General features: G+C 41.1%; 1 protein-coding gene across 3 annotated transcripts in view; it reads right to left on the bottom strand.

The window, feature by feature from the left end:
- lpp (LIM domain containing preferred translocation partner in lipoma) overlaps positions 1 to 27,408 on the bottom strand; it is a 420,779-nt gene that overhangs the window by 99,294 nt on the left and 294,077 nt on the right. For all 3 annotated transcript variants that reach the window (XM_062976935.1, XM_062976933.1, XM_062976934.1), the window contains one exon: positions 22,021 to 22,653. In XM_062976935.1, coding sequence (XP_062833005.1) covers positions 22,021 to 22,653 — 633 coding nt within the window. The remainder of the gene's footprint in view (positions 1 to 22,020; positions 22,654 to 27,408) is intronic.

Genomic DNA, 27,408 nt, shown 5'->3' with positions numbered 1-27,408 from the left:
GACTAGATGACCTCTGGGCTCTGCTCCCATTCTATGATACTGTTATTTTATTTTATTTTTAAATAAATTTTTATTCAGATTTTCTTACACATACATACAGTACAGTAAAAAATAAAAATGGAGATGGTTCACAGGGGTTGGTGAAAAGGGTAAAAGAGGTAAAGAAAAAAAAAAAGGGGAAGGAAGAGGGAAGGGGGGGAAGGGAGGGAGGGGATACAGAAGTCCTTCCGCTTTCTATTCTTTGTGGGCTAGGTTTTGTTCCATTTCTTTCTTTTTTACATTTATTGGACTAGTTTTGGTCATTGTGAGTGTCCTCGGATTCTTCTTTGCTTATTTCTCCTTTGCCTTTTCCTTGTATTCTACATATTTTTCCCAGTTAGTTGATTTTATTGTATTACCCCTGTTTATTTTCATTAGATATGTTAATTTGTCCATATCATATATCTCATTCAATTTCTCCAACCAATGTTGATTTGTTGGTATTTCTCTTTGTTTCCAATATTTTGCAAAGGTTATTCTTGCTGCTGTCGCTGCGTATGTAAATATTTTGTCCTCATTTGAGTTCAATTTCATTATACTCTCTGTCAACCCAAGTAAATAAAACTCTGGCTTCATTGGGAATGATTTTTGTAGTATTTTCTGTGTTTCTTCATGTACTGCTTTCCAAAATGATTTTGTTTCCGAACATGTCCACCAGATATGAAAGTATGACCCTTCTTGCTTTTTACATTTCCAGCATTTATTGTCTGTGTTTTTATACATGGTTGCTATCTTTTTTGGTGTGATGTGCCATCTATGGAACATTTTGAGCCAGTTTTCCTGTAAATCTGAGGCGTACGTATATTTTTGTTTTATATTCCATATTGCTTCCCATTCTGACATCATAATTGAACGTCCAATATTCTTTGCCCATTTTGTGGCACATATTTTTACATATTCTATCTCTGTAGACCATTCTAGTAACTTCTTGTATATTCTCGCAATTTCCTTCTTGCTATTTTGCATCATGGTATCCCAGAAATTTTCAGTCTCATTAAATCCTAATTTTTTATCTTTCCCAAATTGTTCTTTTAGCTGGGCATACTGAAACCATGACATTTTGTTGTATTTTTGTCTTATTTCCTCATGTTGTTTTAGTTGAAATTGCCCATCCTTTTTTCTTAATATTTCTTTGTATTTTGGCCATTTTGTCCAATCCAAAATTTTTTTCTGATTAGCTTCCAAAGGTGAAATCCATAGGGGTGTCTTCATATATATTCTTCCCTTATATTTTTCCCAAGTTTTTATTAATGAGGATCTGATAAAGTGATTTCCGAAATTTTTCTCTACTGATCTTTTACCGTACCAGAGATAGCTATGATACTGTTATTTTGAAGCAGAGGTTGGGTGGCCCACTGTTCAGGGACACTATAGCTGAGAATCCTCATGCCGGCAGGAGGTTAGACTGGATGACCTTTAGGGTTCTCTCCCCTTCTATGAGGCTGTTATGCAAGAATTCCCAATCAAGAGCAGTTATCACAAACAATTGCAGTTATCTATGGCCTGGTACTCTCCAAAGATGTTGCCCTACAACTTTCCAGGAGTAACTTGCCTGCAGATGGAGAAAACTTTACAAATCTGGAGACATATTGGAGAGAACTTCCAATGGAAATGTGGTGAGATCCAATGAGTTTGCATTCTCAATTTTAGCCATTTTGCAAGAATATTTTAAAATTGATTTTCAATGAAATTTTCAAAAATGGAGCTTACTGTATATACTCGAGTATAAGCCTAGTTTTTCAGTCCTTTTTTTAGGATTAAAAAAGCCCTCCTCGGCTTATACTCGGGTGAGGGTCCTGGTTGGATTATATTTGGGTCAGCTTATACTCGAGAATATATGGTACATTTATTATTTTACTCTATTATTATTACATTTATTATTGTGCTCTATTATTATTGCTACTATTACATTTATTTTACTTTATTATTATTATTTCTATTATTATTATTATTACATTTATTATTTCACTCTGATATTATTATTACATTTATTATTCTACTCTATTTATTATTACATGTATTATTTTACTCTATTATTATTACATTTATTATTGTACTCTATTATTATTGCTACTATTACATTTATTATTGTACTCTATTATTATTGCTACTATTACATTTATTTTACTCTATTATTATTATTATTACATTTATTATTTCACTCTGATATTATTATTATTACATTTATTATTCTACTCTATTTATTATTGCATGTATTATTTTACTCTATTATTATTAAAAGGATACATAAGCACATTTACATTGAAGAAGATGAGAACAATGATTTGATCAGAGTTGGACAGTCTTATCTTAAATTAGAGCTTGATGAAAATATTCAAAAACATTTAACCTATTGATGCCTCAATTAATGTAATTTTTTGGTATCTATTTTTATTTCTGAAATTTCCCACCCTCGGCTTATACTTGAGTCAATGATTTCCCATTTTTTTTTTGGTGGTAAAATTAGATGCCTTGACTTATATTCGGGTCGGCTTATATTCGAGTATATACGGTAAGTCCAACATGTTGTTGAAGGCTTTCATGGGCGGAATCACAGGGTTGTTGTGTTTTCCGAGCTGTATGGCCAATTAGAAATACAGAAAAATAAAGTATTAATTGTTCCAGAAGCATTCTCTCCTGACGTTTCACCCACATCTATGGCAGGCATCCTCACAACCTCTGAGGATGCCTGCCATAGATGTGGGTGAAACGTCAGGAGAGAATGCTTCTGGAACATGGCCATACTGCCCGGAAAACACACAAAAACCCTTAAGTCCAACACTTTTTTGCAAACTGATGACAAGCAGCAAAGAACTCTTTGCTCTTCCAGCTCAGCGGCAAAAAGGGCTGCATGTGTCCTTTCAGTCCACATACCTAATAGACAGTTTTTGCTTGGGGTTTATTTATAGATTAATTTAAAGAGTGCAAGGTCAGAACAGGAAGGGCAAATGCAAAAGGGACACAGTGCCCTCCAAAAAAAAAAAAAAGTCAAAATTTCAAATCCTCTCCTTGCAGAGCTCTTAAAGGCACAAGAGGTGGCTAATGTTATTTATTTATTTATTTATTTATTTATTTATATATTTGCGACATTTGTATCCTATCCGTCTCACCCCGAATGGGACTCAGGGCGGCTTACAAGTTATATGTACATACAATATATTATATTATTAGCATAGCACAATATAAGCATTATATATTATTATATTGCACTATACAACTTTACTGCAATATTATTAGCAATATTATTATCATTACTATTATATATTACTAGCTGTGCCCGGCCACGCGTTGCTGTGGCTTGTCTGGTGGTGTTGGTGAGAAATTGTTGAGGTTGTGGTGGTATTGAATGTCTGTTGTATGGTTGTCTTTATGTTTAGTATGCACACTGAAGTGGATTATATGGCAGTGTGGAGTCAAGATAATCCAGTTCAAAGCAGATAATATAAGATTCTCAATGGGTTATATAGATGTGGAAGGGCCTTGAGTCTACACCGCCATATAATCCAGTTAAAATCTGATAATCTGTGGAAGAGGCCTAAGTGAGGCCTAACTGTGCCTGTCCCCTGGGCTGAGTAGGTTGCTAGGAGACCAAGTGGGTGGAACTTAGCCTTCAAACTGGCAGCAATTGGATAAAAACTATTATTCCTCTCCCTGTAATTAGGACTTTATTTTTCTTTTCTTTTTGTTGTATCAACCTAGAGCCGTGAATGATGGGTTGTGTTGTCAAATTTCGAGGTTGGGGGGGCCTGTAGTTTTGTTGTTTTGTCCGCTGCCCTGATGCCATCACTCTTTTATATATATATAGATTAGTAATATGCTTAGCTTCTTGGTAGCTGTGCAGAGGAAGGTTGCTATGTGATATCTGCACTGCAAGGAGACCCCGGTGGTGCAGTGGGTTAAACCCTTGTGCCGGCAGGACTGCTGACATGAAGGTTGGGTTGCTGAACTTAAGGTTGCCGGTTCGAATCCGGGGAGAGCATGGACGAGCTCCCTCTGTCAGCTCCAGCTCCTCATGTGGTCACATGAGAGAAACCTCCCACAAAGATGGTAAAAATATCAGAACATCTGGGCAACGTCCCCTGGGCAACATCCTTGCAGATGGACAATTCTCTCACACCAGAGGTGACTTGCAGTTTAAATCTACACTGTAGAATTAATGTAGTTTCAGAACACTTTCACTGCTGTGGCTCAATGCTATGGAATCCTGAGAATTGTAGTTTGGCGAGCCACCAGCAATATTTGGCAGAGAAGGCTCAAGGTGTTCATAGAATCACAGAATGATAGAGTTGGAAGAGACCCCACAGGCCATCCAGTCCAACCCCATTCTGCCAAGAAGCAGGAAAATGTCATTCAAAGCATAAACTACATCTCCCAGGACTCCGTAGCATTGAGCCATGGAAATTAAAGTGGTGTTAAACTGCATTAACTCCACCATTCAACTGCACCCTGAGTTCAGCACTCAAACCACTATCCCGCATATGTTCTATGCAAGTTCTCTTTAAAAGATTTCTGTAAATATAGTTTTTTTCTGAATTAAAAAAAAACTAAAAAATCATGCAAATTTTGCACAGAACAATTTCCAAACTGAAACCCTTCTCAAGTTTCCTGAGACACGATGAACGCATTTTCCAACCATTTTCTAAAATTTCTTTCCATAACAACAACACTTCCATCGTAGCTGGCATTGCATCCATTTCCCAACTACAGCTCAGAAAAGTTACTTTTCTCCTTCGTACATGGATGCAAAAGGGAACAAGTCCAGAATTGCTTTCCGCATGAGATTATATATAAAACCACTTCTCTTCCCGCTTATGTCCCAAGCTTTAATTTCCTCCAGTAAATTATTTGTTTTCCTTCTGCGCCGGCACCCAGGAGACTAAGATGCCAATTACAGGAAATAGGGAGAAAAGGACCTGCTATTTAGTTCCTGGGGAATAATTTAATCGCTTTGGTTTCCAGCTCAAAAAAGATGCTCTTTATGAAACTGGGCCAAAAGAGCAACCTGCCTTGGCATCATCCGGATTGTAGTCCAAACTACAGGACCAAGCAATGGAGCATCAAGGGATCTCTTGCCTCCGAGTCCATTTGGAAGTTCATTAAAAGGAGAGGCATCCTTCCTGACGCTGGGCGAATCTTTATTAGCGGAGCACACGGCACCGGAAGAGATGGAGAGCTTCTCCGAGAGAACCAGACAGGCCCCTCGAGGGACCCGGCGCTCAAACTGCGCCGAGGGGCTTTTCAAATTAGCACACTTATTTATTGTAATTCCTTGCTGTCCGACCCCGTCGAGTAATAGCCTCCTTCGCTTTAACAGAATCCGACACAATTCGACTGCCGCGTCACATCTGGTCTGTCTCCTGCAGCGCTGTGGCTTGAAAAAGGTCCGAAAGCTTTTAAACCAGGCTCATAGAATTATGGGTTGTGGCGGGACCCCAGAGGCCATCCAGTCTAACCCCCTTCTGCCAGGCAGGGAGGCACAGTCAAGAGCCTTCTTGAATGTAAACAGGGGCCGGGCTGTGGCGCAGCTGGCTAGTAACCAGCTGCTATAAATCACTACAGACCGAGAGGTCATGAGTTCGAAGCCCGGGTCAGGTTAAGCCTCTGACCATTAATAGCCCCGGCTTGCTGTTGACCTATGCAGCCCCGAAAGACAGTTGCATCTGTCAATTAGGGAAATTTAGGGACGCTTTATGCGGGAGGCTAATTTACAACACCATAAAACTGCCAGCAAAACATGAGGAAAGGAATGAGGAAGTACAGCCACTACTGGACGGTGAAGCAACAGCTCCCCCTGTGGCCGGAATCGTGAAGCTGGAAAAATGTTAGAAATGCCTCTGAGTCTGTCTAATGTATGTTGTTTGTCTGTTAGCATTGAATGTTTGCCATATATGTGTTCATTGTAATCTGCCCTGAGTCCCCTTCGGGCTGAGAAGGGCGGAATATAAATACTGTAAATAAAATAATAAAAGAAATAAATATAAGCAACAGGTGAGGTCTGACTAAAGCAGAACAGAGTGGGAGTATTATGTATTTTGATGGAATCATAGATCCATAGAACCAATAAAGTTGGAAGAGATCATTCCCAAGGGCCTTCCAGCCTAACTCTCTTCTGCTAGGCAGGAAGACACAATCAAGAGCCTTCTTGAATTGGAATGGTTTGCCTAGAACTGGGCACAGTGTTGCTCCAGGGGAGGCCTGACTCAAGCAGAACAGAGTGCGAATATTATGCCTTTTGATGGAATCATAAATCCATCCATATATATATATAAATGTAATGTGCATTTTATTATGGAGTAAACAACAAAACCACTAAACCAAATGACACCAAATTTGTCCACAAAAGACATAGTCATCCAAAATATGTCTTTCAAAAAAAAAACCTGGAAAAAGTCCAAATTAGAGGAAGAGAAAGAACTGTTTTTTCCCTAGCTGCCAGTTAGAAGGGTAGGCTCCACCCACTTCATCTCCTATCAGCCTACTCAGCCAGAATGGCATCCAGGGCCTCTTCACTCAGGCCTCTTCTACACTGCCTATAAAATACAGATTGTCTGATTTGAACTGGATTATATGGCAGTGTAAACTCCAGGCCCTTCCACACACAACTATATAGCCCAGAATGCCAAGGCAGATAATCCACAGTATCTGCTCTGAACTGGATTATCTTGAGTCCACACTGCCATATAATCCACTTCAGTGTGGATTTTATATAATTGTGTAGAAAGGGCCTCATATAATCCAGTTCTAAGCAGATAATATAAGATTATAAATATAATCTCTAAAATTACTGTGGTTAATAAAACCGAAAAATATAATCTCTAAAATCAGGACAGTAAATAAAGAGCAACACTCTGAAAACAGTGGAATTCCAGAAAGGAGACAACCAGAGCCAGCTAACACCTCCCAACAAAAGATTCCCCCAGGGAGGAAGCAGCTAGGCTTTGAAGCTGTTCTTTCTCGACGCCCCAAAGTGCCAAGGAAAGCATCCCATGCCGCTTAATTAACTGTAATCCTCGATTTGCAAGCATTAAAGGTGGATTAGAAGGAGAAAGGTCATTAAATGCTAATCAAGGTGACCAATTGCAGCATTCATACTTGCCTCCATCAGACAAGAGTTCTTTCTCCCACCCTGGACATTATTCCACAGGTATGTAAACCTCACTTACCTGGCTGCTTCCTACCTAGGGGGATCCTCCATTGACCACCTTGAATGGCACTGAACAGCCTTGCAGCTTCAAAGCCAGGCTACTTCCTGACCACAGGGATCCTAACCACCAGACTATGCCACAGCAACACGTTGCCGGGCACAGCTAGTAGAACCATAAAGTTAGAAGAGATCCCCAAGGGCCATCCAGCCCAACCCCTTTAGTCAGGCAAGAAGATGCAATCAAAGTACTCTTGACAGATGGCCATCCAGCCTCTGTTTGAAACCCTCCAGAGAAGGTGACTCCACCAAACTCCCAGAAAGTCACATATCCCACTCTTAAACTACTATTTCCATAAGGTCTTCTGAATGTTTAAGTGGAATCCTTTTGTCCTGCAGTTTGAATCCATTGCTCCACTGTGTCCTTGTCTCTGGAGCAGAGAAAGCAAAGCTTGCCCCGTCTTCAATATGTCACCTGTTCAAAGACTTAAACATGCTTATTGTGTCCCCTTCTCTCAACTTTCTCTTCTCCAAGCTAAACACACCCAGCTTAAGCCACTTAAAAGAGGGATTCTGGGTTTACTGTTTTACTGTTTTGGTTGCCCTTCTCTGTTCCATCTTGTCCATCTCCTTCTTGAATTGCTTTGCCCAGAAATGGACACAAGGTTATTATTCCAGTCGAGGTCTAACTAAAACAGAAGAGAGAGGGATCATGACTTTCCTTGATCTTGACACTATCCTCCAATTGACGCAGCCTAAGATCGCATTGTCCTTTTTTAGCTGCCGCATCACTCTGTTGACTCATATTCAGCTTGAGGTCTCTAAAGACTCCTAGATCCCATGGACTGTTTTCCAGAGGTGTCACCAATCCTATATCTCTGCAATTTATTATTTTCATGGCAAAATGTAGTACCATACATATCTCGCTGTTGAAATTCCCCAGGGTAAATATACTCAGCTCTTCAGCCGCTTCTCAGAAGGACTCATGCTTTCAAGACCTTTGTCCTTTTTGATTGCCATTCTTTGGACCCATTAACTCTTGTCCACAACCTTCTTGTTTTCTGCTGCCCTGGAGACTAGGACTCAGTGGAGCCATTGGTTCAAATTATAGGAAAGAAGATTCCATTGAACATTAGGAAGAACTTCCTGACCATAAGAAGAGCTGTTCAGCAGTGGAACTCTCTGCCTCAGAGTCTGGTGGAAGCTCCTTCCTTGGAGGCTTTTAAGCTGAGGCTGGATGGCTATCTGTCAGGGGTTGGACTAGATGGTCCATATGGTCACTTTCAACTCTATTATTGTATGAATTATGATGCCAGAACTGGACACAAGTGTGTCTCTATATGATGTCTGATCAAAGCAGAATAGAAGGATATTACGACTTCCGTGCATTCAAAGCTGAGATCCTCCACAGAATAGAATAAAACTCAGAAGGCTATCTAGTCCAACCACCTTGTGCCAAGCAGGAATACACAATCCAAGCCCTCCTGACTGATGTCCATCCAGCCTCTGCTTAAAAACTTATAGAGAAGTGATCCTATCAACTCCTGCGTAATGTAGGCTGATAGGAGCTGTAGCCCAAGTTGTCAATGTGGTTGAGATCAATTTGGAAACTATGGTTTGCAAAACTCTAGCTGGTGCATTCTCATTTATGAATGCCTTTTGCCACCTTGACCTTGGTCTGATTTTGCTTGGCCACGCAAGTCCCATGAGGCTTGCATGAATGGGAGCGGGCACGTTTTCCTCTCTTTCTGTGGCCATCCCTCCGTTCCTCTTGCCAAGGTCTTTGTCCGGCCTGTTCCTGACCTGCTCCTGAAATAGCAAGAACATCTCTGTTCTTTCTCGACGCCCCAAAGTGCCACGGAAAGCATCCCATGCCGCTTAATTAACTGTAATCCTCGATTTGCAAGCATTAAAGGTGGATTAGAAGGAGAAAGGCACCTAAGCTAGGAGGCAAAAAGGAAGAAGAAGAAGAGGAGGAGGAGGAGGAGGAGATAAAAATGGGAAACAAACAAAGCTCAGAAGCAGGTTTCCAAAAGGTTAACTATTTTTTGGTGCTGTTGTTCTGTGGCTTTGGACATCTCTTCCCCTAAGCGATTCTTAATCGCAGCGGCTGGATCCCACAACCAAGAATAGACAGACGGGATGCAGGTCTTGAAAAAATCAACACCTTTTCATTCATTATAATGAATTATTATTGGACTCCAGCAGAAAAGATGAGGGAGATTAGCCAAGAGAAACAGTTCCCTGTCTTTCAATGTTATTATGAATAGAGCTTCCATCACATTCTATAAAAATCAGGGAGTCTGTGTTGTATGTCACTGAGTAGATTTGTTTAATGGCATTGTTGTTGTTGTTGTTGCTGTTATATAGCCTGAACCTGAGGCTAATGGGTTCATTGATGGTTTAGAGAGAATTTTGGGATTTCCTATCAGGTTTCCCGGGTCACAAAGTGATGAAAATTAAAGTCAGAGAAGTCTCTCTGGGGAAAACCTGTCTCAGAAAGTACAGGACTCCAGGGTGAGCCAGAGAAGCCAGAAACCGCAACATTAGATAAGAAGTTGGGTGAAGAATTAAGTAGTATGGAAGGTTCCCAAGGTTCAACATCTGTAGCAGGGAAGGTCAACAAAAGCCTTCGTTTACAGATTAGAGCTGAAAATAGACAGCTATGGTCAGTTTGTCTATGTGGAAAAGTTGAGAGAATTTATGGGAAACAAAATGACTTCATGGCTGTCTATTAATTGGCAAGTTGTTTTCCTAAGAGTCCGTTCAGGCAACGTAGAGTTCAAGGGAGAAGCTAGGACTAAGTTCTCTGGTTCTCGTTTCAAGTCAAGCCTTGGTTTTACATTCAAGTTTCTTGGAAGCTTTTTACGCTCTTGTTCTTATATCCTTGCTCAAGTTTTTCCAAGTATACCTTTGCTTGTGGATTTGTACTAGACCTGTGATTTTTCTGGCTATTCCCTGACTATATTACTTTAGGATTTGCATGAAACATTTGGATTACTGCCTGGTTATCACCGATTGCTAACCCTTTCCTGGTGTATATATCTTCTTTCCTTATTCCTGATTTTTCATATATTTTACATGTTTTTACAATAAACTGTTTGCTTATACTCTGGACTCTTTGGTGGTGTTGTGATCATAGGGGTCTCCAGGCCTAGGGTGCAACAATTATGGCTTTATTGCTTCCAAAGATGCATTTTAAACATTTCAATGTTTAATTCTGTTTTATGTTTATATGTGTACATTTTTAATTAAAACCACCATAGTTTCAAGAAAAAGTGGGGTATAAATAAACATAATGATGATGATGATGATGATGATGATAAATTATTATTATTATTAAGACACAGAAAACAAGATGGATATGCTGGATTTCGTATCACAAAACCACAAGTCGAACACTTCCCAAGTGTCTAGGACTGTGTGATGTATTTTTGGATGATGCGTGCAGATCCCAGTAGGGTGGCCTTTTGAAGTTGGCAGATCGTGATTTTGTCAATGTCTATTGTTTCCAAATGCCGGTTGAGATCTTTTGGCACGGCAGCCAGTGTGACCATCACCACCGGGACCACTGCACTGGTTTCTGCCAGAGTCTTTGAAGTTCAATCTTGAGGTCCTGATAGCGGCTGAGTTTTTCCTGTTGTTTTTCGTCAATGCGACTGTCACCTGGGATGGCGACATCAATGATCCAAACCTTTTTCTTTTCCACAACCGTGATGTCTGGTGTGTTGTGTTCCAGAACTTTGTCAGTCTGGATTCGGAAGTCCCACAGTATCTTTGCATGTTCATTTTCCAATACTTTTGCAGGTTTGTGATCCTACCAGTTCTTTACTGCTGGGAGGTGGTACTTGAGGCATAAGTTCCAATGGATCATTTGGGCCACATCGTTGTGCCTCTGTTTGTAGTCTGTCTATGTGATTTTCTTACAGCAGCTGAGGATATGATCCATGGTTTCGTCGGTTTCCTTGCAGAGTCTGCATTTTGGGTCATCAGCTGATTTTTCGATCTTGGCCTTGATTGCATTTGTTCTGATGTCTTGCTCCTGGGCTGCAAGGATCAGGCCTTTTGTCTCCTTCTTCAGGGTCCCATTTGTGAGCCAGAGTCAGGTCTTCTCCTGATCAGCTTTTCCTTCAATTTTGTCAAGGAACTTTCCATGCAATGTTTTCTTTATTATTATTATTATTATTATTATTATTATTATTATTATTATTATTATTATTATTATTATTGACAATAACAATAACAATATTCACCAAGGGCCTCTCAGACGTTAAAAACTAGCAAAGCTGCCACACTGAATTTCAACAGAGAGAAATGTAAGGGACTACATTAATGCAGCAAAAATAAAATGCAGAGATATAGATTGTAGGAGTCCTAGCTTCCAAACAGTAAACCTTCTCCTGAGATCTATAAGCAGAGACTGGATGGCCATCTGTTGGGAGGGCTTTGGCTGTGTCTTCCTGCATAGCAGAAAGGGGTTGGATTAGATGGCCTTTGGAGCCTCTTCCAACTCTATGCGTTTATAAGTCTAGCTGCCATCACTGAGCAACTCCATGAGGGTAAATATATACTTTGAAAGCCTGATGAAGGATCTCAGCCAAATAATTAGGAATTAAGAGTTAGTCAGGGGAGAGACTGGGATTAGTTAGGACAGTTGGGATCAACAAGGATTACGGGGAGATATGGAAAGGGTTAGTACAGCTAGTTCGGATTAACCTCTAACTGCATGTTGACTTCTGTTAAATAAATAATACCTGTGCAGGTTTGGGTATCCCTTATGCAAAATGCTTGGGACCAGAAGCATTTTGGATTGAGGGTTTGGACAGATTTTGGAACATTTGCAAGCACTGAGCTGGAAAGCAAGCAATATCAGCTGCTATCCAACAAGCTGACCAGAATCCAGATGTGGTCTTAAAAAGATCCAGATCCACACAGCTGGGAAGGCTCCACATTTATAGGTCGAGTCTCCCTTATCCAAAATGCTTGGCAAAAGAAGTGTTCCATATTTTGGATTTTGGAAATCTTGCCTATATATGGTGCAATGTCTTGGAGATGGAATCCAAGTCTAAACATGAAATTCGCTGACATTTTGCATACACCTTATACACATAGCCTGACTATTTCCATCTAAATAATAAGATATAGCTTGGAGAGAGGGCCCTGATGCTTCATATACACCTAATAAACATGCCCTGCAAGTAAATTTGCACAATGTTTTTAATAATTTGGTGCACTAAACGAAAGTTTGTGCACCAAAGCAAAGGTTTCACTATCTCAGGGTGCATCTACACTGTGGGATGAATGCGGTTTGATACCACTTTTACTGCTATGGCTCAATGCGCAGCTCCTTCAACTTCTCCATCCCATTAATGATCCTTCTTGCTCTTCTCTGAACCCTTTCCAACTTGTTTCTTTAAAACACTCCAAATTTGACTTTATTACAGAATATAGTGGTACTATTACTTTTCCCAGCTTGGAAACTATTATTGTACTAGCTGTGCCCAACCACGCATTGCTGTGGCTTATGGGAATCATTTGTTGGCCAGGTGGAATAGCAGTGAATAGCCTTGCAGCCTCAAAGCCTGGCTGTTTTCTTCTTATGCAAATCCTTGTTTGGTGAGCTGGAATGCAATGGAATAGTCTTGCTGCTTGGAAGGTTAGATACTTGCATTCTAGGTGAATGGTTTTTTGGGCTGCTAGAATTGCACTGAATAGCCTCGCTGCTTCAAAGCCTGGCGACTTTCTACATAGGGACATCCTTCCTTGGCCAGGTTGAATGGGACGGAGTAGCCTCATGGCTTCAAAATCTGCGTTTTCTATCTAGGGGAAATCTTGGTTGGCCAGGTTGAACAGCACTGAATAGCCTTGCTGCTTGTAAGCCTGGACACTTTCTACCTTGTGGAATCCTTGGTTGGCCAGGTTGAATAGCAATGAATAGTCTCAGTGCAGCAGGTATGAATGCTGCAATTAGTCACCTTGATTAGCATTTAATGGCCTTGCACCTTCAAAACCTGGCAGCTTCCTGCCTGGGGAATCCTTTGTTGGGAGGTGTTAGCTGGCCCTGGTTGTTTCCTTTCTGGAATTCCCCTTTTTTCAGAGTGTTGCTTTTTATTTACTTTCCTGATTTTAGAGATTATATTGTTCTGTATTATTATACCACTGTAATTTTAGAGATTATATTTATAATCTTATATTATCTGCTTAGAAGTGGAATATATGAGGCCCCTTCTACACAGCTGTATAAAATCCACACTGAACTGGATTATATGGCAGTGTGGACTCAAGTTAATCCAGTTCAAAGCAGATACTGTGGATTTTCCTGCCTTGGCATTCTGGGTTATATAGGGATGTGATAGGGTCTTGAGTCTACACTGCCATATAATCCAATTTAAATCAGATCATCTGTATTTTATAGGTAGTGTGGAAGAGGTCTAACTGAACCCTGGCTGTCCCTTGGCTGAGGGGGTTGCTAGGAGATGAAGTGGGCGGAGCCTACCCTTCTAACTGGAAGCAAGGGGAAAAAACAGTTTTTCCTCTTCCTCTAATTTGGAATTAATTTGTCTAGTTTTTTTGTTTTGTTTGAAAGACATATTTTGGATGACTATGTCTTTGGTGGCCAAATTTGGTGTGATTTGGTTCAGTGGTTTTGTTGTTTACTCCATAATAAAATGCACTACATTTATATATATATCTATATCTATATATATATAAGGGTAATGAAATTTCAGCCTAGGACAAAACAACAAAACTACGCATCCCAGAAACACTTAACTTGGCAGCACAGCCCCTCATCCATGCCTCTACGTTCATACAACAAAAAGAAAAGAAAAATAAAGTCCTAATTAGAGGGAGAGGAATAATTGTTTCATCCAATTGCTGCCAGTTAGAAGGCTAAGCTCCGCCCACTTGGTCTCCAGGCAACCCACTCAGCCCAGGGAAAGGCAGAGTTAGGCCTCACTTAGGCCTCTTCCACAGATTATCTTATTTCAACTGGATTATATGGCAGTGTAGACTCAAAGCCCCTCCACACAGCTATATAAACCATTTATAATGGACTTAATGTCAGGGGAAAACCTTTACTCTTTACCTTAACTACCACCAATTCCTCAATACTTTATTTCCCATACCATCATACTTCGCCACAGCAACACGTGGCTGGGCACAGCTAGTGTATATATATATACACACACACACACACACACACACACACACATATATATATATATACACTGTATTATTATTATCAACACAACGACGTTGTATGGCACAGCAAACAAGATAGATATGCTGGATAGAACACTGTATGCTGATAGAACACTGTATTATTATTATTATTATTATTATTATTATTATTATTATTATTATTATTATTGTGTATTTGTGCCATTGTGTCATTGCTGCAGAATCACAGTGCTGTCTCATGCTCAACGGTAACCCCAAGATCCTTTTTGCATGCATCCTATAAGTGGCCTTGTACTTTGGTCATGCTGATGGGGACTTTTGGGCATCGGGAGGAGTAAAGATAAAGAAATACTGGATAAGACTTCTCTACGGATATGCTACTTCCAATTGGCTACTTTTAGCTTGCGAGAAACAGGACCAATGAAGGATGTGCCGAGGAAGCATCCAGGTTGGCGGAGAAGGAGTCCCAAGGAGATAATATTTCAAGACCTTTCCCGGGAGGTGCGTGCCTTGGACCCCACAAATCCGTGGCCACTTACTCCCACTTGCTATTTGTGTGCCTGCGTGTTGCGTGCCAGGGACAGGACGGAGCAGGACTTGTTGACAGCTAAAAGGTGAAAGCAAATATTGTATTTTTAGAGCGCCGTGACGACTATTTTTTTACAAGCACCTCTGCTTGCAAGCGGCCATTCCTCTGACACTAAGCATAAGAGAAAGAGAGAAAACACACGTGCACACACGTACACACACGTATCACGGCAATCATCTTTCCAAGGCAAAACTGAGTCACCGTTCAAAGTCTAAAAGGAGAAATAAACAATTTTAGGGGAGCCGTCGTTGCTCCCGGAGGCCGAAGGGCAGGGAGGAAGAGACCGCTCCGGAGAGTCAACAGCCTCCGAAATATTTGGGTTCCTGTTTCAAAACATTTACGTACTCCTTTGCTCCAATGAGGCCTTTCCAGGAAGCCAAAGGGCGGCTTGACCGGGCATTAAAACAGGGCAAAACAAATAGGATGGGGAACCCTTTTACCATTATTGCAAGCCATTTCCTATTGCATTGCCAAAGCAACACTGGGATTTATAGTTTCACATTTGCAGCTGGAGAGCTCTAAACTGTGAATTTTCAATTTATTATTTGTTCAAATCTAATTCTCAATATATGTATTCTATGTATTTTAACTCCGTTATGTCCCACCTTGTGCCGTGAAAAGAGGTAGGTAACAAATACAAAAATGTTCTTCTTGTTGTTGTTGTGGCACCCTGAGCCACACATTATTTAATAGGATGCAACTGTTTATTTATTTACAGTATTTATATTCCGCCCTTCTCACCCCAAAGGGGACTCAGGGCGGATCACATTACACATATAGGCAAACATTCAATGCCTTTTAACATAGAACAAAGACAAGACAAACATAGGCTCCGAGCGGGCCTCGAACTCATGACCTCCTGGTCAGAGTGATTCATTGCAGCTGGTTGCAGCTGGCTTGCTTTCCAGCCTGCGCCACAGCCCGGGCCTGTTGCAATGAAAGTGGGGAAACAATATTATATTTGTGCAATATGAAACTTTCATGGGAATATTCTATAGAAACTTGGGATTTGTAGTTTAGGGTGGGATGTTTTGAAATCATAGTTTTAGTGCTCCTACAATTCCATAGCATTGCATTGAGCCATGGCAGTTCAAGTGCTGTCAAACTGCATTGATTCAGCAATGTAGATGCCCCCAATGAAAACTATATTTCCCAGGATTCCATAGCATTGAGCCATGGAAGGTCAGGTGACGTCAAACTGCATTTACTCAGCAGTGTAGATGCACCCGATGCCAATGTTATGAAGACCTTGGGAAACTACAACTCCCAAGATCTCATAGCATTGAGCCATGGCAGGTCAGGTGACATCAAACTGCATTAATACAGCAGTGTAGATTCACCCGATGACAATGTTATGAAGACCTTGGGAAACTACAACTTCCAAGATTCCATAGCATTGAGCCATGGCAGTTCAAGTGGTGTCAAACTGCATTGATTCAGCAATGTAGATGCCCTCAATGAAAACTATATCTCCCAGGATTCCATAGCATTGAGCCATGGCAGCTCAGGTGACGTCAAACTGCATTAATTTAGCAGTGTAGATGCACCCAATGACAATGTTCTGAAGACCTTGGGAAACTACAACTCCCAAGATCCCATAGCATTGAGCCATGGCATTCAAGTGACATCAAACTGCATTAATTCAGTAGTGTAGGTGCCCCAATGTCAATGTTCTGAAGACCTTGGAAAACTGCAACTCCCAAGATCCCATAGCATTGAGCCATGGCAGGTCAGGTGACATCAAACTGCATTAATACAGCAGTGTAGATTCACCCGATGACAATGTTATGAAGACCTTGGGAAACTACAACTTCCAAGATTCCATAGCATTGAGCCATGGCATTCAATCGACATCACACTGCATTAATTCAGCAGTGTAGGTGCCCCAATGTCAATGTTCTGAAGACCTTGGGAAACTACAACTTCCAAAATTCCATAGCATTGAGCCATGGCATTCAAGTGACATCAAACTGCATTAATGCAGCAGTGTAGATGCACCCGAAGACAATGTTGTGAAGATCTTGGGAAACTACAACTCCCAGGATTGCACAGCATTGAGCCATGGCAATGTGATGTCCAACTACATTCATTCTACAGTGTGGATGTCTCCATAATGCTAAATTGGCCTTTCTGTCCTTCCATCCCTCCCTTCCTTCCGCTGTCAATCGGTTGGGCAGAAGGGTCACCTCTCCGGGAAGCCACATCAACGGGAAATTAAACCACACATGGGATTTGAAACACTGTATATACGGAGCCCGACCTGGGCACACGAACCAGCGCATGGATTTGCACCAGCTCCAAAGATAAGGCGAAAGAGTAGAGGCGACAAGCGTCTCCCTTCTGCGTGACCTGCTTTGGAATAAACAACATGATATTCTACAGAGTCAATTATCTCCAAAGTACAAAGTGTTCCGCTGCCAAAAAAAGACCGCCAGCAGCCTCCTCGGCCGGTCAAAAAGGACGCATCCGTGCGCCGAGGCGGGCGCTTCGCCTTTTGTGCTCCGGTATAATTTTATAGATACAAGCCATCGGCGGACAAGACATCACTATGTTTTCTCTGCCCCGTTATTCCATCAAGCCTTTAATTGCAGACTTCGGCAGGTATTGGCCGGGAAATGAAAGCAGGGAGGCTCTGCAAAGGCCGGTAATCAGCCTTCCAGTGCTCAAGTCTAAAAACAAACCATTGCTTGCATCTCTCCCATGCAAATAATAATAATAATAAATCCTAATGGGACCCATTGGATAAATATGTCTCCCTATTGAGGAGCCGTTATGCAAGCTGTTCAATATTAAAATGGCCTTTTCCTCCCACTTGTTCTTTGCTTTCTCAAAAAAAAAAATTGGATCCACAAAATTGGAAGTTTTTACAGACCAATAATAATTTGATGCAGAACAGACCTGCCAGGCTGGAAAACTCTGTTTGGCGAGCTAAAAGCTTTGGCCAGCGATGGAAATTATTATATTTACTGACTTATTAAAATATTTCTCAATACTCTCTATCAAAAGATTTCAGGGTGAGTAAGGTCAGTGCAGAAAAGCCATTTAAAACAATTTTAAAGAGGCTTAAAGCATACAAAACATAGGTTGTTGTGTGTTTTCCAGGCTGTATGGCCATGTTCCAGAAGCATTCTCTCCTAACGTTTCACCCACATCTATGGCAAGCATCTTAAGAGGTTGTGGTCTGTTGGAAACTAGACAAGTGGGGTTGATATATTTGTGGAATGTTCAGGGTAGGAGAAAGAGTTCCTCTCTGCCTGAGGCAAGTGTGGCTGTTGCAATTGCCCCCCTTGATTAGCATTTAATAACTTTGTAAAACAATCAGGACCAGTTAACACCTCCCAATAAAGGATTCCCTCAGGCAGGAAGCAGCCAGGCTTTGAAGCTGCAAGTCTATTCAATGCTAATCAAGTTGGGCAATTGCAACATTCACACCACTCGAGAAATTATACTATTTAGCCAGTATTTTACCACCTGACATCTGCTAGGAAGTAGCAGTCAATAATGAAAGGACCAAGGCAGTGACATCTCCTGTCCATCCTCTGTTTGGATATCAGCCAGCATGCCAATGCCTTAAATCAAGAAATAGTTTTCTAAGATCTACATAGATACTCACAGGAACACTTCAACAAGTGTGAGTCCAAAAGTGACAGGCTAGAACCTAGAACCTCAGGACATGGCTGATACAGAATGAGAAACACTCAGTGGAATAATGCAAAAGGAAGCAAGGAAGTCTTAGGGCAAATGCAGTTCTTAGTCACTGATATAGTCTCAAATCAAATAGCAGTCTTACTTCAGACAAAGAAACAGTAATAAATCCAGATGCAGACTCGGAGCAGGCACATGGGGAGCGAAGTCATTAGAGTCAGTTTGTTACCAGCAAGAGCTGTCTGCACCTGCTTCTGCTTTATAGCCCTGAGTCCCCTCACAGCTGATAAGGCAGTTCTCAATTACTCAGCAGCATTTCTGGCAGCTATTCTACCTGATGTCTCTGCTCTGTTTCCTTTCGCCTCTTCTGAAATGTGGGTATAGTAGAGTCTCACTTATCCAACATAAACGGGCCGGCAGAATGTTGGATAAGCGGATATGTTGGACAATAAGGAGAGATTAAGGAGAAGCCTATTAAACATCAAATTAGGTTATGATTTTACAAATTACGCACAAAAACATCATGTTTAACAACAAATTTGACAGAAAAAGTAGTTCAATACGCAGTAATGCTACGTAGTAATTACTGTATTTATGAATTTAGCACCAAAACATCACGATGTATTGAAAACAGTGACTACAAAAATGCATTGGATAATCCAGAATTTTGGATAAGTGAGACTCTACAGTACTTGCAAAATCTCCTCCTCAGATTCCAGCTCACTCTCAAATTCATAAACACTTTCCTGCTCCCCTTCTTCTTCTGAAGAAGAGGAATCCCTAACAAAATGGAAACAGAACTGATAAAGGATTGCATGCTTGTATATTCTATTACTCTCTTGTAACTATGTTTCTTTGTATTGGGGTAAATTACCGTGTTTCCCCGAAAATAAGACAGTGCCTTATATTAATTTTTGCTCCCAAAGATGCTCTATGTCTTATTTTCAGGGGATGTCTTATTTTTCCATGAAGAAGAATTCACATGTATTGTTGAACAAAAAAACGAACATTTATTATGTACTGTACAATAGTTGTCATCACAAACCAGCATAACCAGACAAACTGTGAATCCTATCAAGAATTTCTTGTTACTACCATTATTTCCATGTACAACACTCTATGGTATGTACATTGACCAATCTTGCATGCTCTGGTGTTCTGTTTGGCAGGCGCTGGGCATGCTTCCAAACAAAACCTTTGCTAGGTCTTACTTTTGGGGGAGGCCTTATATTTAGCAATTCAGCCAAACCTCTACTAGGTCTTATTTTCTGGGGATGTCTTATTTTAGGGAAAACAGGGTATTTAAACAAACTCTCCCAAAGAGTACTTTGGTTGTCTCATTCCATAATGGGGAGCTACACACAACATACACTGCAGCTACACTGCAGTGACCATACAATTTTGTGGGATTTGTGCAAGCGAGCGGTCTGAGCCTTGGTTCTGCAAGAACTCACACTCCTGCAGAAGGGATGCATCCTTCCCTTCCACTATTTATAGGCTTTGTGCGGGCAGGAGGCATTTCAGGTGGCATCAGGGCAACGCGCCAGGCCGTTTCAGGATGCCACGGAGGGAATGGAAATTCTAGATTTGCACATCACCAAAAGGCTCCGGGGGTGAGCTGGGGACAGCCGCGAGTGTTTTTGACATGCAAAGGCGAACATGGAAATTCCCCACTTGTCAGAAAGGCAAGGAGAGCGTCGGAAACGATGATGTTTGCCGGGATAGAAATAACATTCTCACGCCTGCCTTCCCTGCCGAGTTGTCCGACTTCTTAAATAAAACAGTGAGACCAAGGCTGTCAGTAGTTTTGTTCCCAAAAGGTATATTTGTCCCTCTATCATCCCTTCGAGCAGTTAATCCTCTTGCAAAACTTCTCTCCAAATTCAGGCTGGATCTATGCGGTCAAATAATGGAGTCTGGATTGCAATTGTATGATCAGTGTTGACCACGCATGGGTAAACTTGAGCCTTCCAGGTGTTTTGTACTCCAACTCCCATTATTCCTAACAGCCTCAGGCCCTTTCCTTTTCCCCCTCCGCCGCAGTGTAGACACAAGGCCCTTCCCACAGCTATTTTAACCAGAATGCCAAGGCAGGATAATCCACAGTATCTCCTTTGAACTGGATTATCTAGGGTTCACACTGCCACATAATCCAGTTCAGCGTGGATTTTATACAGCTGTGTAGGAGGGGCCTCATATAATCCACTTCTAAGCAGATAATATAAGATTATAAATATAATATGTAATAATTACTGTGGTATAGTAATACAGAACAATATAATCTCTAAAACCAGGAGAGTAAATAACGAGCAACACTCTGAAAGCAGGGAAATTGGGAATTCCAGAAAAGAACCAATCAGGGCTAGCTAACACCTCCCAACAAAGGATTTGCCCAGGCAGGAAGCAGCCAGGCTTTGAAGCTGCAAGGCCATTAAATGCTAATCAAGGTGCCTAACTGCATCATTCATACCTGCCACACCGAGACTATTAACTGTTATTCAAACTGGCCAACCAAGGATTATGCAAGGTAGAAAGCGGCCAGGTTTGCAAGCAGCAAGGCTATTCAACCTGACCAATCAAGATTTCTCCTGAGTGAAAAATCCCCAGGCTTTGAAGCCACAAGGCTACTCCATCCCATTCAAACTGACCTAGTATGGATGCCCTATGAAGAAAACGGCCAGGCTTTGAGGCTGCAAGGCTATTCACTGCTATTCCACCTGGCCAACAAATGATTCCCATAAGCCACAGCAATGCGTGGCCGGGCAAAGCTAGTCCCTTATAAGAATACAAGCAACATAAGAGTTAAGGGGAAAACTGCATACCAATATATACATGCACTATAGTAAGCAATCACAATGATAGACATAACAAATAACTATTATAGGAGGCTTGTAGAAGGTTGCTATTTCCAACAAGAAAGGGGTTGGACTAGATGGCCTTTGGGGGTCTCTTTCAACACTATGATTCCATGTACGGTATAAAAGTGAACTCACATTTAATGCACTGCTATATACCATAAGAGTTAAGGGGAAAACTGCCAATATATGCATGCAATATAGTAAGCAATCACAACGATAGACATAACAAATAACTAGTATAGGAGGCTTGTAGAAGGTTGCTATTTCCAACAAGAAAGGGGTTGGACTAGATGGCCTTTGGGGGTCTCTTTCAACTCTATGATTCCATGTACGGTAGAAAAGTGGACTGACGTTTAATGCACTGCTATCTATCTCCATGATGCACAGTGTCTTTCAGCGAGTATTGCAACACCTCTTGCTTTACGATGACTTTGCCTGCTTTGCTACCACTAAAATCAAGAAGCACACACTCCTATGGAATCACAGCAAAGAAAGCTCTCAAGATGGACCGGGCCTGAAAGCTTCCACCTGCTTCCTGCATATAAGACATGTAATTTGCTTCTTACCTTTGGTTGCAACTGGGGACGTTGGAGCCCTGGGGCAGGCTCAGCGCTGTAGTTCTTCTTGGCTGTGGACGATGGGTACTGCCCAACGGGATGCTGGCCAGCGGAACCAGGAGGCACATAGGCTGGTTCTGGCTTCCAGGAGCTTTGAGGCACTGCAACAGGCTCAGCACCGTTCCTCCCTCCGTAACCGGGACCCCCAGGATAAGCCGGTTCTTGGAAGCGAGGCTGTGGCGGGGCATAGGCGTAACTCGGTTCTGGTTGGGGCACATAACCATAATCGAGCCCCCGGGATGGGGTTCCCATGGAATAAGACGGCTGAGGCACATGACTGGGGGGCACTCCGCTGTACTGGGTGGCCGGCGGTTGGAAATGGGGGGTGGGCTGAGCCGACTTCACTTGGACGTTGAACGCCGGGCGGGTCGGGGTCGAGGCGGTTGTGTACGGCGCCGGGATGGGCTGAGGTTTCAGGGTGCCGATGGGCGTCACCGGAATGGGAGAAGGCTGCGAGCCAGGCTTGGAGGCCGATTTCTTGGTGGCCGTCAGAGGAGGCTGGTTTGGGATGACCATGCGCTTGTGCCCAGTGACCGGGGTGGACATTGGAGGGGTGGAGACCCCGCTGGGCATCCCAGAGCCCTGTGAAAAGAAGGGGAAATCAAGAAAGGTTGCTTTCACCTGGGTCTGAGATAAAACACGGCATTCTCTTTTTTATACTATTGGTTGAAGTTAATGGGATACAAAATATCACGAGGAGAAACATCTATAGATAGATACATCTAATACAGTTACTGTATATACTCGAGTATAGGCCTAGTTTTTCAGTCCTTTTTTCAGCCCTCGGGTGAGGGTCCTGGTTGGTTTATATTTGGGTCAGCTTATACTTGAGAATATAGGGTACATTTATTATTTTTCTCTATTATTATTTGTATTATTACATTTATTATTTTTCTCTATTATTGTTGCTACTATTACATTTATTGCAGTCAGTTGGAGGCCAGTGTGAATGTTGTAGTTAATCACCTTAATTAGCATTGAATAGCTTCATCACCTGGCTTCTTCCTGCCTGGGGGCATCCTTTGTTCAGATTCGTTAGCTGCCCCTGGTTCCCATGTATGGAACTCCCCTGTTTTCAGAGTGTTGCTTCTTATTTACTGTTCTGATTTTTGAGTTTTTTAATACTGGTAGCCAGATTTTGTTCATTTTCATGGTTTCCGCCTCTCTGTTGAAGTTGTCCACACGTCAAGTGTCAAGTGTCAGTTGACACGTCCCAAACAAAGGATGCCTCCAGGAAGCAACAGCCAGGCTTTGCAACTGCTTGTCTACTCAATGCTAAGCAAGCTGGCTAACTGCTTTAAACAGACAAGGCTTCTTTCTTCCATCCTGGACATTATTCCACATGTGTATGTGTATATAATATCTATCTATCTATCTATCTATCTATCTATCTATCTATCTATCTATCTATCTATCCTAGCTTTGCCCAGCCACGTGTTGCTGTGGCTTATGGGAATCCTTTATTGGCCAGGTGGAATAGCAGTGAATAGCCTCGCCGTCTCAAAGCCTGGCCATTTTCTGGAGTAGCTGGAGCTTTTTGTTGTATGAACATAGAGGCATGGGTGAGGGGTTGTGCTGCCAAGTTTAGTGTTTCTGGGATGTGTAGTTTTGTTGTTTTGTCCTAGGCCGAAATTTCATTACCCTTTTATATACAGTAGATTCTCACTTATCCAACATAAACGGGCCGACAGAACGTTGGATAAGCAAATATGTTGGATAATAAGGAGGGATTTAGGAAACACCTATTAAACATCAAATTAGGTTATGATTTTACAAATTAAGCACCAAAACATCATGTTATACAACAAATTTGACAGAAAAAGTAGTTCAATACGCAATAATGCTATGTAGTAATTACTGTATTTACGAATTTAGCACCAAAATATTATGATGTATTGAAAACATTGACTACAAAAATGCGTTGGGTAATCCAGAATGTTGGATAAGCGAGTGTTGGATAAGTGAGACTCTACTGTATATAGCTATATATATATATATATATATATATATACACACACACACACACACACACACACACACATACATACACATACACACACACACCCCACTTGCCCCATTTCAAACAGACCTCTGAACAAACCTCCGAGGATTCCTGCCACAGATGCAGGAGAAACGTCAGGAGAGAAAGCTACTGGAACATGGCCATACAGCCTGAAAAAGTCACAGCAACCCATTCTTTCCCTTTCTTTTCCTTCCATCTGATTTGAACGCTTTCCCCCAGACATTAAAGCCATAGGATTAAATTATATTTGCTACGCTTGCATAAAACGCCAAGGTTGGGTCAGTGCTCTGGATTCCCGGGAGAACTCTTAAAACCAGGGGTTAAGCCAGGTTAATTTCCCTCCCTTGTCAAAATTTACAAGTGCATTTGCAAATTGCAATTTGCCAGGAAGGTGGTCGGAGGGACAGAGATCAAACTGCGGAGAGGAGGAGAGCCTGGCTCTGCTTGCTGGACCATTTGGGATGAAGAAGAGGCTGGCCCGGCAAAGCAGAAAGCTTGGCTCACCTTTGCCTTTGGAGGAGGGATAAGGCCTCATTAGAAGACAGTTTCTTTGAAAGGAAGAAAGGGAAAGACGGCTTCTGAAGTTGAGAAAGGGAGGGAAATCAATATCTTGGTAAGGAAGTACAAAGCGGTTTCTGTCAAAGAGCCAAATATTATAGCAGAGGCATTAAAAGAAGGGTTTTCTGGAAAGAAATGTGGATATGCAAACTAGGAGAAGGAAGGCAGTAGAGTTCCTGGATTCAGAGATTAAGGAAAAGCCTATTAAACATCAAATTAGGTTATGATTTTACAAATTAAGCACCAAAACAACAACAAATTTGACAGAAAAAGTAGTTCAATACGCAGTAATGCTATGTAGTAATTATATACGAATTTAGCACCAAAATATCACGATGTATTGAAAACATTGACTACAAAAATGCGCTGGATAATCCTGAACGTTGGATAAGCGAGTGTTGGATAAGTGACACTCTACTGTACATTAAGTAAATGGGTTCCTGGTTACACACCAAAGTAATAGATACACACAAATACAGCAATATGCTTTAGTAATGTTCAGTCAACAGGTATACAATATAAACTCATAGAGAATGAAATACAATATGTTCTGAATTCACAATTGTATAAACAATATCCATCAAAAATGAATATCTAGCTCAACAATGTTTGTTCTATATATAATTTTTCACTTATTCAATCAGTTAGTTGAGCTGAAGAGCAAATAGATCATAGTAGATCACGACCGGTTTCGACTAGGTCTTCTTCAAGTGAATTAATCTGGGAAAATTATAATGAATTAACATAAGCATATAACATATCCACATAAATGTCATTATAAATTTGACATAGATACTTACAATAGTACAATAGTACATTCATATGAACAATTGTGAATTCGGAACATATTGTATTTCATTCTATATGAGTTTATATTGTATACCTGTTGACTGAACATTACTAAAGCATATTGCTGCATTTGTGGGTATCTATTACTTTGGTGTGTAACCAGGAACCCATTTACTTAATGTACAGTAGAGTGTCACTTATCCAACACTCGCTTATCCAACGTTCAGGATTATCCAGCGCATTTTTGTAGTCAATGTTTTCAATACATCGTGATATTTTGGTGCTAAATTCGTATATAATTACTACATAGCATTACTGCGTATTGAACTACTTTTTCTGTCAAATTTGTTGTTGTTTTGGTGCTTAATTTGTAAAATCATAACCTAATTTGATGTTTAATAGGCTTTTCCTTAATCTCTCCTTATTATCCAACATATTTGCTTATCCAACGTTCTGCCGGCCCGTTTATGTTGGATAAGAGAGACTCTACTGTATCTTCATTGTAGAATTAATGCAGCTTGGATCCACTTTAACTGCCATGGCTTAATGCTATGGGATCACAGGAGTTGTAGTGGGTTGTTGTGCATTTTCCGGGCTGTATGGCCATATTCCAGAAGCATCCTCTCCTGATGTTTCACCCACATCTATGGCAGGCAACCTCAGAGGTTGTGGGGTATATTGGAAAACTAAGCAAGGGAGGTCCAGGGTGGGAGAAAGGACTTTTGTCTATTGGAGACCAGTGTGAATGTTGTAATTAATCAGGAGTTGTAGTTTATTAAGGCACCAGCAATCTTAGGCTGAGAAGGCTAAATGCCTTGCAAAACTACAGCTCCAATGCTTCCATATCATTGAGTACTGGCAGCTAAAGGGACGTCACACTGCATTAATTCATAGAGTTGAACATGAGGACCTAAACATTCTTAGAAATGAGCAAATAACTAGTTTTATTTGCATTTCCCCCAGTTTTGCATGGGCCCTGTGCCATAACTCCTGCAAATGCAGAGGGCAAATTATACTACAAGTTTTGTAATTTTAATATTTCTTGTTCCATGACACAAAAGATTTAATTCCTTTGTAATTTTTATGTTTTAATGCATTCGCTCTGTTTAAATTGTATTGTGTTATGCAGGCATGAGCAAACTTTGGCCCTCCAGGTGTTTTGGACTTCAAATCCAACAATTCCTAACAGCCTACCATGCCTGGTGTAATGTATGCTGTTAACAATCCTTTTTTCCACAAGCTAAAATTTCCAAAACCCATGTCTCAAAGGGACAGAAAATGAGCTGAAATGACTAGAGGCACAAACAGAAAAACAAACACCACAAGGGTGTTAATCCTTCTCTATGCTATCCAAAGCTATAAAACACACACATAGTGCTGGAGATAATAATAATAATAATAATAATAATAATAATAATAATAATAATAATAATGTTCGACAGTGGCATTGAAGAAGGGAAAAATCATTGAAAGTGAGGGCATCAATATGCCTAATGGCCAAACAATAAAGTGTCACCAGCCAGAGGCCTATAAATATCTGGGCATATTACAGCTGGACAGTATCAAGCATGAACATGTGAAGACTGTGGTCAGCAAAGAATACACACAAAGGGTCAGAAAAATTCTCAAAAGCAAGCTCAATGGAGGCAACACCATCAAGGCCATAAACACCTGGGCCATACCTGTCATAAGATATACTGCTGGCATCATAAACTGGACACAAGTGGAAATGGACAATTTGGACAGAAAAACAAGAAAATTCATGACCATTCATCATTCCCTGCACCCTCGCAGTGATGTTGACTGGCTATATCTGCCTAGAAGATCAGGGGGCAGAGGACTCTTACAAGTAAAACAAGCAGTCAAAGAAGAAGAATATGCCCTGGCAGAAGATGTCAAGCAAAGTGAAGAACCTGCTTTCATTGAAGTCAAAAATCAGAAACTCCTCAAAGCAGAGCAGACAAAAC

Source organism: Anolis carolinensis, chromosome 3 (genome assembly GCF_035594765.1).
Source record: "Anolis carolinensis isolate JA03-04 chromosome 3, rAnoCar3.1.pri, whole genome shotgun sequence".
In the NCBI taxonomy this organism is placed as follows: domain Eukaryota; kingdom Metazoa; phylum Chordata; class Lepidosauria; order Squamata; family Dactyloidae; genus Anolis; species Anolis carolinensis.
This window is presented reverse-complemented; position numbering and strand designations above follow the sequence as displayed.